Raw genomic sequence first — 14,529 nt, 5'->3', positions numbered from 1 at the left:
TGTGGAGTCTTGCATGAAGCTGGGCCTCCACCGGGCTCCCGCTCGGTGCCGGTTAGGGTGAGGAACTGCAGCCCCGGCCGGCGTCTGTCTACACATTGGCAGGGTCAGAAGACACCCACCTGGAGTCTTCTGTGATTTTCGGCCTCCCATCACCTCACAGCCTCCTGTTCCTGGGACCCCCAGGAGTCACGTGTTGGGTTCTTCTGTCCACACGTAGGGAGTGGGAGAAAAGCGGGGGGAGCCCCAGCTGTGGAGGCTTCGAATTTCGGTTTCCTGCCGCAGTCCGACCCTCTCCTGCTCAGCAAAAATGGGCAAAGCTTGCCCGGCCAGTGTTGCTCAGTGGTTGAGCTTCGACCTACGAACCAGATCACAATTCCATTTTGGTTAGGGCATATGCCCGGGTTGCCCGCTCAATCCGCTGTAGGGGGCGTGCAGAAGGCAGTTGATCACTGATTCTCATCCGTGTTTCTCTCTCTCTCCCCCTCTCCCTTCCTCTCTGAAATCAATAAAAATATATTTAATAAAAAAGTGGGCAAAGCTGGAGCTCAAGTGGGTACCAGAGCATGCGGCGGAGTCCCGGCGGGATAATTCATCTCAAATAGGTGCTTCATCAACGGCTTTCCTCCTCAGGTGAGAGGATGCCTAGCTTTCTGGGATCCCTTGCATTTCCTGCCTCCGAGGAAAATGGTGATACTTTTGTTGGGTCTTTGACTGTGTCCAACGTGCTTTCGGACATCTTAGTCCGATGTGCATGATAGAGTGTTCCAGATCTACACTACTAAGCAAATACCTCCTGTGGGGCTTGATGTCTCCCCTGACGGTCAGGCACATGCCAGCGCCAGAAAAGAACAGAGCCTTTATGAATGCCCAGGCCAGGCTTTGGGGGTAAGTGGACAAGAAGTAGGCAGGGCTGGAGGTCAGCTCCGAGGAGTGAAGGACACTCTTTGGCACCCTAGGCAGCTCTAGGGACCCATAGAGTATGGCCGAGAGAGGGTGGAAAGCCCACTTACCAGGCTGGCAGGGAGGCATGCCCCGGGCTCCCCCGCCCTGGGGCCTGGGGACGCCGCCTGCCCATAACCTACATTAACTCTGGAGCGCAGCCTGGGCCCATCTGCCGGCCCCCGCCCCACCTCGGTTCCCCACGCCAAACCCCTCGCGCCAGATGGTGGCTGGGAGGGGTGACCGTGCGTGGGGGACCCCGGAGCCCGTCTCTTCACCTCGCCCCTCCCCCAACCCACGCTCTCAACTTCTTGTTTCTCTCTCCCCCCCCCCCATCCTTCACCACCACCCCAAATCAAAAAATCAGACCATGCTCGGCAAAGGCAGCTGTTGGGCTCCATTCCGAGCCCCCCTCAGCCTCTCCGGGGCCGCGCCGCGTCCCTGCTCTCCCCCGCCGCGATCTTATCGCCCGACGACAGCCATCGCTGTTCCGGCGGGCTGACAGCTGAAGCCACTGCCCCCCCTTCCTCCGCTGCCCTCAGCGTCGGGGGTGGTGGTGGGGGGGAAGATCGAGAGAGAGAGAGAGAGAGAGAGAGAGAGAGAGAGAGAGAGAGAGCTCTCCGGCACCCCCCACCCCCCCAGACTGGGAGAAGCCGGCCTTCCCCGATCTAAGGCCTCCGGGGATCACGCAAGGTTCCGGGAAAGCAGCTGCACTGCCGCCGCTCGGAGAAGTGGGGCCGCCGGGGAAGCCGCAAAGGAGTGACGGGTGGCCTCCTGAAACTAAAACGAGCCCGAGCGTCTCCAGTTCACTCTCCATCTCACCCTAGGAGCAAAGGACCGGGTCTGCCCGGCCTCGGCCCTTCACCTGGACTGGAGTCAACTCTGGAGCCAGGAGAGTTCCTCTCTGCACCAACGGAGCGTCAGGACGCGGGAGGGGCTTGCTGGGTTGGGGGGGAGAGGGTGGGCGCTGGCGCAGAAGCTGACCCCAGGTGAGGGGAGGCACTGGAGGTGTGGCCAGGCCCTCATTACCATACAGCTGATGCCCGCCCCGCTTCTACCTCGGGGACCACGCCCCCTCCCCCCAGCTCGAAGACCACGCGTCCTCGGGCTGGCACGCGCCGAGCCCGACGGGGGAGGAGGGGAACAGAAGGGAACAGGCACGCGCTGGACACGCCCCCCCCCCCCCCCCCGCCACAAGGGAGGGAGACACCCACCAGGTGGAGGGAGAGAGCTCAGAGCCTTTTGACGTTTGGCCCGAATCCAGGCGGTGAGCGGCCACAGAGGGGTCAATGCTCCCGCTGGCTTCCTCGCTGCGCCCGGGAGGCGTGGTGGGTGGGCGCTCCCGGGTTGAGGCCCGATCAGGCGAGGGCTCCAGAAGCTCCATGAAGAAGCAGGAAATAAGAGCCCCTTAGCTCTGGTTTCGCTTTCCGGACATAAGTTCTTTTTACCTGCAGCAGGTGACCAGCGCTGGCCGCGGGCGCAGTGCACCCGGGGACTCCCCCGCGTCTCCGCCCCCACTCCCGTTCCGGAATCACTCGCTCACCTCCCGTCCCATTCACCCCGGCCCTCCTCCTACTCTCCCACCGCCCGGGTCTCCGCGCTTAACTCCGTGATTGCGGAGAACTGGTCTCTCGGCACGCGCAGAGCTGGGGGACCCAGGGGCTAAGAACAGCGCGGATGGGCGGGGACCTGTGCCTGACTGGCTGGCGAGGAGGGGGAATGGCGGGGGCGGAGGCCCCCTCCAGGCGGCGCTGAGGCGGTAGCAGTTTGAGGCCGGGAGGGGAGGGGAGGGGAGAGTGACAGGCAAAGAGGAGAGGAGCCAATGTATATAAGGAAGGCTCCGGAGCGCGCAGGTTTCAGTAGCGGCGCTAAGCGCAGGCTGGGATCTCGAGGCCGAGAGCTGCAGCTCCAGCCGCCTCAGTGCAGAGTACGCGGGCACTAGCCGGCTTGCAGCCCCAGGATTAGCCAGAGGACACATCCTCAACGCGGCCGCCGCCCAGCCGTCCTCACCTGGATAACCTACCGCGGCAATTTGAGCGGACCTAGCGGGGAGCCGAGGCAGGAGGAAGATTCCGAGCGGAGCCTGGCTTTTCAGAGACTCCTCCGCGGGTGGACGCACGGGGAGGCGGCGTCCCGAACCAAGCCAGCTTCAGGGCGGGCGGGTGGAGAGAGCGACGCCCCAGGGAATGGCAGCCGCCTCCAGTAGCGCGTCTGGTTGGGCGCTACTGTTGCTGGTGGCACTTTGTCAGCAGGTAACGTCCCGCGCCCCCTTCGCCCCCTCCCACCGCGCTCTGGGCCAGAGCCCGGGCGTCCACCGAGCTGACGGCTCCCCTCCCTCCTTCCCTGGTCCCTGTGCAATAGCGCGCGGCCGGCTCCGGAGTCTTCCAGCTGCAGCTGCAGGAGTTTGCCAACGAGAAAGGCGTACTGGCCAGCGGGCTGCCCTGCGACCCCGGCTGCCGGACCTTCTTCCGCGTCTGCCTGAAGCATTTCCAAGCGGTCGTCTCGCCGGGGCCGTGCACCTTCGGCAGCGTCTCCACACCTGTGTTGGGCACCAACTCCTTCGTGGTCCGGGACGACAGTAGCGGCGGAGGACGCAACCCTCTCCAGTTGCCTTTCAATTTCACCTGGCCGGTGAGCATAGCCTGGGCGCACTGGGAGGTCACGAAAACCAAGAGGTGGGGGGGTGGTCCCTGAGACCAAAGCCTTCTCCCCAGATTTCCTTGCTCCCCTACGAAACAAAACAAGGGGCGGTCTCTTTTGATCCTTTCTTTCGACTCTCTCCTGGGACCTCATCCGTTGAAAGGCTCTCCCCAGTCTCCCTTTCCCAGTTCTACACCCTCTCTTCTCCCAGTACTTGGGGTATGATTTTTATCATCCTCGTGCGTCCCCCGCCTCCGAAAGGCTCTCGGGTACATTCCCCCATCCTTCAACCCTCCTCCTCCCCGGGGTTCTCCTCTCGCCTTTCTTGCTCGCGCGCGGTGCTGTGCGCAGACCCGTTAGGTTGACCCGGGCGCAGTAACTGTATCCTGCAATTAAATTAATTAAACCGGCTGCCACAAGGCACCCCGCCACCCCCGTGCTCATCTCGCTATCTCTCTGTCTCCCCCTCCCCCTCCGTCCGCTTCCCAGGGCACCTTCTCACTCATCATCGAAGCCTGGCACGCGCCTGGAGAAGACCTGGGGCCAGGTGAGTAGCTTGCTCCGCTGCCACAGGGGGGCGACACGGCGCAGCGCCGAAAGAGTTAACCTGTAATAATAGGCGGGGGAAGTGCGGGGTGAGGGGGTGGGGGGCCGGACGCTGAGCTCGGCCGGGAGCTGCGCCCCGCGCTGGACGCTCGGATTCCGCCCGCTGCCTGGACTCGGAGCACAATTGCGTTTCCTGCGGGTTATTTTTGGCGTGGGAACGCGGGGAGCGCGGCGGTGAGAAAGGCCGAAGCTGCCAGCGCCGCTGACGGGCCCCTTCCTGTATTTTACACCTTTCGCGAATTCCGCTCCTTTGGAAAGGGAATAATGGCTTTGGGATGTTGTTCTGACACAGAGGAAAAGGATATTTCAGCAGCACAACAATTCTCACTTTGAAAAGGAAAAAGAAAAGCATTACCCATCTCTGAGGGCAGAACCCCTGAATGGGCACCCGAGGACCCCTTGCTCCCAGGGTCCTCACTACACAGAGAGCTTTTCTTTTTTTCTTTTCTTTCTTTCTGTATTTTTTTTTCTTTTCCATTTTGACCTCTTTTCCTCTTTCCCCTGCCTATCTGCTTCCAGAACACTAGGATATCTTAACATCCTTCTATTGTCCCCCTTTTGTTTTTTTTAAAATATTTTTATTGATTTCAGAGAGGAAGGGAGAGGGAGAGGGAGAGAGAAACATCAATGATGAGAGAGAATCATTGATGGGCTGCCTCCTGCACGCCCCTTACTGGGGATCAAGCCCGCAACCCGGGCATGTGCCCTTGACTGGAATTGAACCCGGGACCCTTCAGTCTGCAGGCTGATGCTGTATCCACTGAGCAAAACTGGCCAGGGCCATTGTCCCCCTTTTGAATAGTGTCAGGCCCCTGCACATGCACACACACGGGGACGCTAAGAAGTGGGACCCTTGGGTGCCTTTGGACTGTGCTTGCTGGCAGAGGGGGGTCATCTAGACAACTGGTTTGATCCAGCAGTTGCTGGCATCCCTGGGGACAGGCTGCCCTTCCTTGACCTGGCCCTCTGCCCCTTCAGAGGCCATGCCACCAAACGCGCTCATCAGCAAGATCACCATCCAGGGCTCCCTAGCTGTGGGCCAGAACTGGTTATTGGATGAGCAGACCGACCCTCTCCCAACAAGGCTGCGCTACTCTTACCGGGTCATCTGCAGTGACAACTACTATGGGGACAGCTGCTCACGCCTGTGCAAGAAGCGCAATGACCACTTCGGCCACTACGTGTGCCAGCCAGATGGCAGCCTGGCCTGTCTGCCGGGCTGGACTGGGGAGTACTGCGAACAGCGTAAGCAGCCAAGCTCTCTGCGTTTGCCTGGAGGGGGGTCCCCTGAGCAACAACCCCTTACAGCCTGCCTGTCTCACAGAGCAGGTCTGGGCTGCCCACTAGCTGGGCCTCAGGAACAGCTGGGGATGCTTAGGGCAGGTTTGGGCTCAGAACTTTCTCTTCTGAGCGCTCCTCCCCATTGTGCCAAGCCTAGAAGGATCCCATTATTGCATCCCATCCAGCCTGGATTCTCCTTCCCTGTGCCACCGGTTGGTTCCTTTTAAGACACCCATGGCTCCTCGGAGAGGCCAGGAGTGGGAAGTGAGCCCAGGAGAGCTGGGGGCACCCCCAAGGCCAGGAGAGGGAGAGTGGGCTTCAGGGGCATTGGCACCCCACCCTCACCCAGCGCTGTTTTCTTTTCTCAGCTGTCTGCCTTTCTGGCTGTCATGAGCAGAACGGCTACTGCAGCAAGCCGGCAGAGTGCATGTGAGTAGGGGACAGGAAGTGGGAAGGGGACATCCCCGGGCCAGGCCCTCAGCTCACCTCAGCCTCCCTTTTGTTTCGCAGCTGCCGCCCAGGCTGGCAGGGCCGGCTGTGCAACGAATGCATCCCCCACAATGGCTGTCGCCATGGCACTTGCACTACCCCCTGGCAATGTACCTGTGACGAGGGTTGGGGTGGCCTGTTCTGTGACCAAGGTGAGTGAGGGCAAAGAGAGGATGCAGAGGGGGTGGGAGAGATGGGCAAGGGGTGGGAACCAGGGTGATCACCTGGACCCTTCTTGCGTGGTGTCCGCTGAGCTGGCTTTCCCCTTATCCTTCGAGGAGCGTGGGGCTTTCAAGGATCTTTCAACTGGCCTAGAATAAGATGGGGGTGCTTCTTCCGCTGCTGCTGAGGAGGCAGGGTGGCTGGAGAAGCCAGGAGGGTGACAAATTGATAGCGTGGAGGTTGCACTCATAAATTCTAGGAAGGCCTTGCCCTGATGGGTGTGGCTCAGTTGGTTGAGCATGGTCCCAAGCACTGAGAGGTCGCAGTCAGGGCACATGTGCGGGTTGTGGACTCGATCCCCAGTAGGGGGCGCTCAGGAGGCAGGCCATCCATGTTCCTCTTTCATAGATGTTTCTCTCTCTCTCTCTCTCCCCCTCTCCTTTCCTCTCTCTCTAAAATCAATAAAAACATTTTTTAAAAAGTTCTAGTAAGGCCAGATAGAGAGAGGGATGCTGGGCTTGGTTCCTCTTTCTACCGCAGTTACCTATTAACCCCCTAAGTGTTTGCTTACCTGCCGGGGCGGTTTTAGCAGTTCTCCCCTAAGCAGCTGTCTGGTGAGGTGTGCCCACCAGCTGCCCGGAGGCTGTGTGAGCTGGGCCTCTGGGTGGAGTGACATCTAACTGACTTTTCAGTGTGGGCAGAAACAGTCGCCCTTGTTCATCCTCAGTTGCACTTGCCAGGCAGCTGCCTGAGCCCACACTGTCTCTTCCTGGTGTTTGGCGGGCCTGGTCACTCTTCTGGCTGTACTGGGGTCTGCCAGCTCCAACTATGGAGGAGGGATCCTTTATCTCTTTCATCCTGGGAGCCAGCTGCAGCATGTGCCTCCCATTTTCAGGGGCAAATGGGGTGGCTGCTGCCATGGAAACACCAGCACAAGTCTGGGTAGGGTGGGCAGAGGGCTTGCCAGGATAGAAAGAACTTGCCTAGGCCCTGACTAGCTGGCATCAAGGGCTTGGAATTCAGCCCCTGTATTCTTTGTGGGTGTGTTGCTCTCTACCCCTCCCCCCCCCAAACACACACACACACACACACACACACACACACACACACACACACGCCTGCTCATTCTCTTTCCTCTGCCCACATTTGCTCACAGGTGACACAGTCATGTATTCATCACATGCAAATACAGCCCTCACAGTCCCAATATTTGTTCTGTCTGGTTCTCCCTCCCTGTCCTTCCCAAATAAGAAAACAAACACATTTCAAAATACCCTCATAATGAATTCCCCTTAGAAAATGCCTGGTCACTACCTACGGCGGCTCTCACCACCCCTCTCTACCATTTCCACCTGTTAGATGTTACCCCTCCTTCCAGGCTCTTCTCCGTTTCCCCTCCTCCATGAAGCCTTCTCTGACTTCCTCCTAAACACGTGGCCATGCCGTCCACTCCTCTTCCTTCCCTACATTCTGCCCTGCTTGCTGGTGTTTGTGGGCTTGCCTGGCAGGCAGTTGTCACCTGTGTTTTTCAACTTTGGTTGGTTGCACTGGCCAAGTCTGCATCAAGGTGCTTCAATACAGGATTCATGGTGGGAGGAGGAAGAGTGTTTGGGCCTGAAGACTGAGTTGAAACCTCTGGGCCAGACATAGGCAGTGAACTTACACTACAAGAAGCCCGGATGGAGGTGGGGATGATTCCCTGGCTCTGCTCAGCTGGTTGGTTCCGGTCTCTACAGATCTCAACTATTGCACCCATCACTCCCCGTGCAAGAACGGGGCCACGTGCTCTAACAGTGGGCAGCGGAGCTACACCTGCACCTGTCGTCCAGGCTACACTGGTGTGGACTGTGAGCTGAAGCTCAGCGAGTGTGACGGCAACCCCTGTCGCAATGGAGGCAGCTGTAAGGTGAGGCCCAGGCAGAGGTCTGGCCGGGTGGTTCCCAGGCATTCTCAGTCCAGGCGGCCATAGGCAGGCATTGTGGGCGTGCGGGAGCTAACCCCCAGTCACACATTCCTGCCCCGGAGTCTGACTTTGGCCCTTTTCTGGTGTCTCTCCAGGACCAGGAGGATGGCTACCACTGCGTATGTCCCCCGGGCTACTATGGCTTGCACTGTGAGCACAGCACCTTGAGCTGTGCGAACTCCCCTTGCTTCAATGGGGGCTCCTGCCGGGAGCGCAACCAGGGGACCAGCTATGCCTGTGAATGCCCTCCCAACTTCACTGGCTCCAACTGTGAGAAGAAAGTGGACAGGTGTACCAGCAACCCGTGTGCCAATGGTGCGTCTTGTTGTCTTGCTAACTCGGTATACCAGCCTTGGGGACAACAGAGCCTTCTGGTGAGGGAGAGTCAGGAGAGGAGAGAGGCCTTGTCTGTCACTCCAGGCAGGCTGACATGGGTCCCCTTTTGCTCTGAGCTTGCTTGATCAGCTGGGTAGCTTTGGAAGAGGAGCAGGTTAGCAGTGGGTGCAGACCGTAGGAGAAGGAGTGGTGTATATCCTGAGTGGCTCCTATTCCTATTCCCATCAGAGCCCTGTCCCTGCTGGCGTGGCCTCTAACCCTTCTCAGGAAGTCCTGGGCTAGAGAAAGGGACGTTGGAGGCTTCCTGTCCCTCCTCACCAGGGAGGCTGGTGAGGTTGGGCACCTGCTCCTAAAGACCTCACCTTGCGGCATGGCCACATGAGCCTGGTGTGGCACAAAGCACCTAGAATGTTCAGCATCTTTTAGGATGCAGAGCATGCTGGGTATCTTTGCCTCTTTGGCTCCCTGAGGTGACTTTCCTGAGGCAGGCGGACTCACGGTGCCTGGGAGAAACCCCAGGAGCTGGAAAGGAGTTGGAAGGCTGAGATGGCGTCTGCTATCTGGCTGATCACTCAGTTAATTCCCTGGAGCCACAGTTTCTTCGTCACCGAATGGGAAATATAATACCTGTCCTCTGTCTTTCACGTGGTTGTGAAGATTAGATGAAACCATGATAATTACATTTCTTTGAACATTTACTATACACCAGGCATGTGCTCCTGCCCTCATGCATCATTCCACCTAACCCTCCGAGATCTCCTGTGGTGGGGATAGCATTAGACTCCAATTTAACAAATAAGGAAACGGAGGCTTAGAATAAGGTAAAGCAACAGGTGCCAGATCCACAGCTAGAGACAGCTAAGATTCAAACCCAAGCTCATCTGTCTGATTCTACCATAAAGCTCTGTGAGATGCTAGTAATTTTTAGACATGAGCCCATGAAGACGTAGCAGCCAGGGTCACCTCAACTCCAGGTCTCCAGACTCTTCGTGCACTGCTCCTCAGCGTGGGCGCTGCGACACGGGGGCAGAAGGACCCGAGCTCGCTCCTGGGACGGAGCGCTCACCCTCTGCACCAGAGGGGCTCCCAGGCGATGGCTGACTTGTGCCCTGTGTGTACCTACAGGGGGCCAGTGTCTGAACCGAGATCCAAACCGCATATGCCGCTGCCGTCCCGGATTCACAGGCACCCGCTGTGAGCTCCACATCAGCGACTGTGCCCGCAGCCCTTGTGCCCACGGCGGCACCTGCCATGACCTGAAGAGCGGGCTCGTGTGCACCTGCCCTGCTGGCTTCTCTGGCCGGCTCTGTGAGGTGCGGTCCCCCGGTGACGTCTGTGCCTCCGGACCCTGCTTCAACGGGGCCACCTGCTACCCTGGCCGCTCCCCCGACAGCTTCGTCTGCAACTGCCCCTACGGCTTTGTGGGCAGCCGCTGCGAGTTCCCTGTGAGCATGCCACCCAGCTTCCCCTGGGTGGCTGTCTCCCTGGGCGTGGGGCTGGTGGTGGTGCTGGTGCTGCTGGGCATGGTGGCAGTGGCTGTGCGGCAGCTGCGGCTTCGGCGGCCGGACGACGGCAGCAGGGAGGCCATGAACAACCTGTCAGACTTCCAAAAGGACAACCTGATCCCCGCCGCCCAGCTCAAGAACACAAACCAGAAGAAGGAGCTGGAAGTAGACTGTGGCCTGGACAAGTCCAACTGTGGCAAGCAGCAGAACCGCACGTTGGACTATAATCTGGCCCCCGGGCCCCTGGGGCGGGGGACGCTGCTGGGGAAGTATTCCCACAGTGACAAGAGCTTAGGGGAGAAGGCGCCCCTGCGGTTACACAGGTGAGCAGCACCTGGAGGCCCAGGGCCTGGCCACAGGCCCCTAGTGGTCCTGCCTGGGCTCCCTCAGGACAGGCCGGAGGCTGGCACCCGGCCTTTGACTGCTTCTTAGCAAACGGGGTTTTGCTACTGATTTTCCAACGAAAGTCCTGCCAGGGGTCCTTGTCCCTCCCGCACATTCATTCATTCGTTCATTCACAATGTCAAGTGCCCACATTGTGTCTCTTGTGACTTCCAGCTTTCTCTGCCATGGCAGGCCTCTAGTGGCAATGCCGGCTTTGCCAGGCCTGAGACGCTCCGATGAGATTGGGGGTCCTGTGGCTCTCTCAGGGCCTGTTCCCACCTGTCCCCCAGGCTAATGTTGGGCATCCCCAGTCCTGTGTCTTCTCCCGGAGCCACTCATGCCAGTGCCCTTTGGCGCTCCAGGGTCCAGGTTGGCGCCCCCACCCTTCCCCCAGCCCTCTCCCCATACCTCCCTCAGCGACCTGTCTTGTGTTCCCTTAGTGAAAAGCCAGAGTGTCGGATATCAGCGATATGCTCCCCCAGGGACTCCATGTATCAGTCCGTGTGTTTGATATCAGAGGAGAGGAACGAATGTGTCATTGCCACAGAGGTGAGTGCTGGGCTCGCCGGCCCTCCCAGCGTGGCCCTGCCTGCCTTTTGGGGGGTAGGAAAGTGGCCTGGTTACTCCTGACCTCAGGGGCCACTCCGGGGTGGGTCAGGGCCCTTCCTTGGCAGGCCAGGCTCAGCGGCCCTTGGGTCCCTGCTAGTCCCGTTGAAACAGAGGGTGTGAAACAGGAGCCATGCTGGGAGCCCAGCCTGGTCTCTTCCTGCTGTGTTAGTGCTGGGCTGGGCAGCCGTGGCACCCGGCCAGCCCCCAGGCACTGCTTCCCAGCTGCTGGTGGGTGAGGGTGGTTGCCTTGTGCCCCTCCTGCCCCTTCTCCCTGGCCTCCTCCATTGGCCCACTTAAGAGCACAGGCTCCCAGGCAGGTGCTTGTGCTGGGACAGAAGGTGAGGGGGCCTGCCCTCCCTTCCCTTTACCCCATCTGCCCTATTGGCCTCTCCCAGGGAGGCCCAGGGCAGCCATGGAGGGAGGGCGTTGTACGCCAGGGTAACCCACTCTCCACATGCTCCCCAGGTATAAGGAGAAGCCTCCCAGGACATTCCAGCTTGGCCCAGCAGCTGGACCTTCCTTCTGCATTGTTTACATTGCATCCTGGATGGGACATTTTTAATATGCAACGTGCTGCTCTCAGGAGGAAGACGGAATGGCATGAACTGGACAGACTGTGAACTTGCCAAGAGATGCAGCACCTTCCACACCTGTGGGTGTCTGTCTGGCATCAGATTGGCAGCCGCACAGCCAGGGGAACCGAGAAGAGGAGAGGTGCCACTGGGACCTGCCCTGCCAGCAGTGGCCTTCAGAGGGCTCCTTTGGAGTCTGGCCTGTTTTCCAGAGGGAGTGGCAGTGGTCCCGTAGGGCCCGGAGCTGCTGCGGCCTCCACTGGCATCTGTGTTTCCAAAAGTGCCTTTGGCCCAGGCTCCATGGTGACAGCTGGGTCCAAATCAGAGAGGAGAGAGGAGGCCAGTAAGGGCAGGGCCATCCGTGGGCCAGGAAACCACCAGGTGTGGCTGTTGGCAGGGGTTGCCCTGCGGGTGAGGTGAGCACCCAAAGTGGGAGGAGCACTTTCTGCCCACGCGCCTCCAATGGCTGCGTTTGGGCCGTCCTCATAACACCGCCCAGCCGCTCCCTGGGCAGGCCCACTGGGCAAGAATGCTGGTAAGCCTTACCTGGCTACTACAGCCTCTGGTTTTGGGTGCCTCTGGGCTCCTGTGAGCAGACAGGTGAAGGGCCAGCCAGGGGTGCCGGGCCTAACTAGGGAGCTCAGGGCAGCGATGTTGGAAATCCCAGGAGGGAGAAATTGGGTTGTCATCACCCAGGCCCTTTCCTCCCTCAGGCCCATTCCTATGGCCTTGAGTCTGAGCTCTCCCCATGCCCACGCTGCCCCTAGTGGATCTTCAGAAATCAATAATATGAGTTTTTATTTTGTTTGTTTTTTGTAGTTTATTTTGGAGTCTAGTATTTCGATAATTTAAGAATCAGAAGCACTGACATTTCTACATTTTATAACATTATTTTGTATATAATGTGTATTTATAATATGGAACAGATGTGTATAGGAGTTTATTACTTCTTGGGTCCTGTCTTTGTGATGGCCGAGTGGGAATGCTGTCCCCGTCCTCTCTGACTCCCCTTCCCATACTGCTGCCAGCTGTTCCACCAGAACCCCTGGGCCCTGTGCATACACTGGGGCCCGGCCTGCTGTGCCCCAGGCTCTTGTCCCCTTCCAGTCCTTGGGAAGCCTGGCCTCGCCCATCTAGTCCCAGCCTCGGCCAGCCTTCCCTGCCTGATGGTTGGAGGCTGTCTGCGGCTCTCCATCCTCCTTATGCTCCCAGCATTCCTTAGGTGATATGCCCTCTGGCCTAATCTGTTCCCCTTTTCTCTCAAGTCTGAAAAAGCTCATGGGCTCCAAAGTCAGCCTGGGGGTTATAGGAATTTGGGGGAAGAGGACAATCCTGCCCGTTTTCCTCTCTTTGAAAGGACTCGGTTGTTGGAGAATGGAGTCTCTGAACCATGCTGACATTTGGTCCTTCTTCCTGCCAATGCAGGGTTTTAGATGGACTGGCACCCTGCTCTTTTTCAGCCCCCGTAGGGCACTGGTCTTGGGGGAGGGGCGCTTTGCCTTGGCCTGTCCTCCTTGCAGCTGGACAAGAGAGCTGAGTCTGGGCACCTGGTCAGCAGGGCGGGGAGGAAGAGGAGAGGGCGGCCTTCCTGAGTCCAGGTTTCTGTGGCTGAGACACTACTGAGGGAGTTGCCAGTTTCAACTTCATGCCTAGTTTCCTCTAAGGTGCAGAATGGTCCTAGGCTGCCACAGTCCTCTTTTTACAGCCACAGATATACCCCGTGGAGAGCAAATGATGGGGGGGAAAAAGCCATTGACAAAAAGCTGAGCAGATGCTCCCAGCCCTCAGCCTGTCCACAGGAAGGCGAAAGAGGCCCGCCAGCTGCTTCCAATGGAGTCCCAGCATATGCAGTGCTACTTGCCTCCCTTTTCCTTTCTCCTGCCACACACACAGCATGCCTGACCCTAATCTGGGTGCCTGCGCCAGAGACCTAGGCTCATCTCACTCCCCGCACGCACAGGCTCCACGCCTCACTCCTTGGTCCCTGTTCCCTTGTTGCACACACAGGGTATCAAACAGGAAAGCATTCAGGGAACCGTTCCCACAGCCTGAGCCGGCAGCAGGGGGAAGAACAACACGACCTCACTCTTCCTGCCCAAAATGAAACAGGAAAGCGGCTCCCGGACCCTGGGGGGGCGGGGGGAAACTGGGCTGGGACACGCAGGCCAGATGACGAGGCTCCCATGTGGGGGACAGGTAGGACACCCGCAAGCCTGCACGTCCACACCACCAGGCTATGCTGGACTGCACTGGCTGCCAGCACCTCAAAGAAAAACCCTGGAGAGGAGCTGGCTGGCTAGACCCACTCTCTGGCTCTGACACCCTAGGCAGAGAGCTAGGAGAGCTCACCACACCAGCTTTCTGGGGAAAGAGGTCTGGGCAGCTCCAACTTGTAGCTCAGGCCAGTCTCCACCTCTGTCGAGATGGCAGGAGGTGGGCCAGGCGCTTGGGGTGTGAACAGACCACGGTGGAAGCCCTCCTCTCCCCAGGATTTCCAGGTCCCTTCCTGAGGGTCCAGCCCCTTCTCATAGTTAAGGTTCCAAAGACCCGTCTGATGGAGTGTCCAGGTGCACGGGGTTGGTCCCAGGCTTGGCAGAAGCAAGGCCAGATGATAGCTCTAGACTCGCTGTGGAGTACGCGCCACGGCTTAGCAAATGCCCATGTTTAATCAGCACGGGTATTTCACAAGAGAATTCAGAGCGCAGCAGTTCCTGAACAGCCTGGAGGCAGCCCTGCCTGCAGGGTAAGTCTGACCCCACAGTGACCTCCAGCTCCGAGGACAGCTGCTTTTTCAGGGCCCAGTGGCTGGGAAACACCTGGATATCACTGCTGGGAGGTGAGTCAGGGAGAAGCTGTGAAGAAGAAAAGAATGAATGTCTTTATCCCGCTTGCTCAACTACGGTCCCCTCCGCTGCCACAGGGCCACGGTCAGACTGGTCAGGGGGGTACAAAAAGGTAGTGGCTCCTACCTCCCCCCTTCCCAGCTAAATTAAGCCCGCAGAGTAAACGCAGGTAGTATGGATACTGCACCCCTAACGGGGAC

At 58.8% G+C, this 14,529-nt stretch overlaps 1 protein-coding gene across 1 annotated transcript; it reads left to right on the top strand.

Moving 5' to 3' along the window:
* The first annotated feature begins 2,722 nt into the window (after nt 1–2,722).
* On the top strand, nt 2,723–13,224 carry DLL4 (delta like canonical Notch ligand 4). Its single transcript, XM_059656195.1, has 11 exons — nt 2,723–3,191; nt 3,301–3,570; nt 4,069–4,126; nt 5,164–5,430; nt 5,835–5,895; nt 5,977–6,107; nt 7,854–8,023; nt 8,176–8,395; nt 9,542–10,244; nt 10,746–10,854; nt 11,380–13,224. The coding sequence occupies exons 1-11, from the start codon at nt 3,126–3,128 to the stop codon at nt 11,383–11,385; spliced, it is 2,061 nt and encodes a 686-aa protein (XP_059512178.1). The 5' UTR covers nt 2,723–3,125; the 3' UTR covers nt 11,386–13,224.
* The last annotated feature ends 1,305 nt before the right edge of the window (nt 13,225–14,529 follow it).

This window comes from Myotis daubentonii, chromosome 1, assembly GCF_963259705.1.
Source record: "Myotis daubentonii chromosome 1, mMyoDau2.1, whole genome shotgun sequence".
In the NCBI taxonomy this organism is placed as follows: domain Eukaryota; kingdom Metazoa; phylum Chordata; class Mammalia; order Chiroptera; family Vespertilionidae; genus Myotis; species Myotis daubentonii.
Note: the sequence above shows the minus strand (reverse complement) of the source record. Positions and strands in the feature narration are given on the sequence as shown.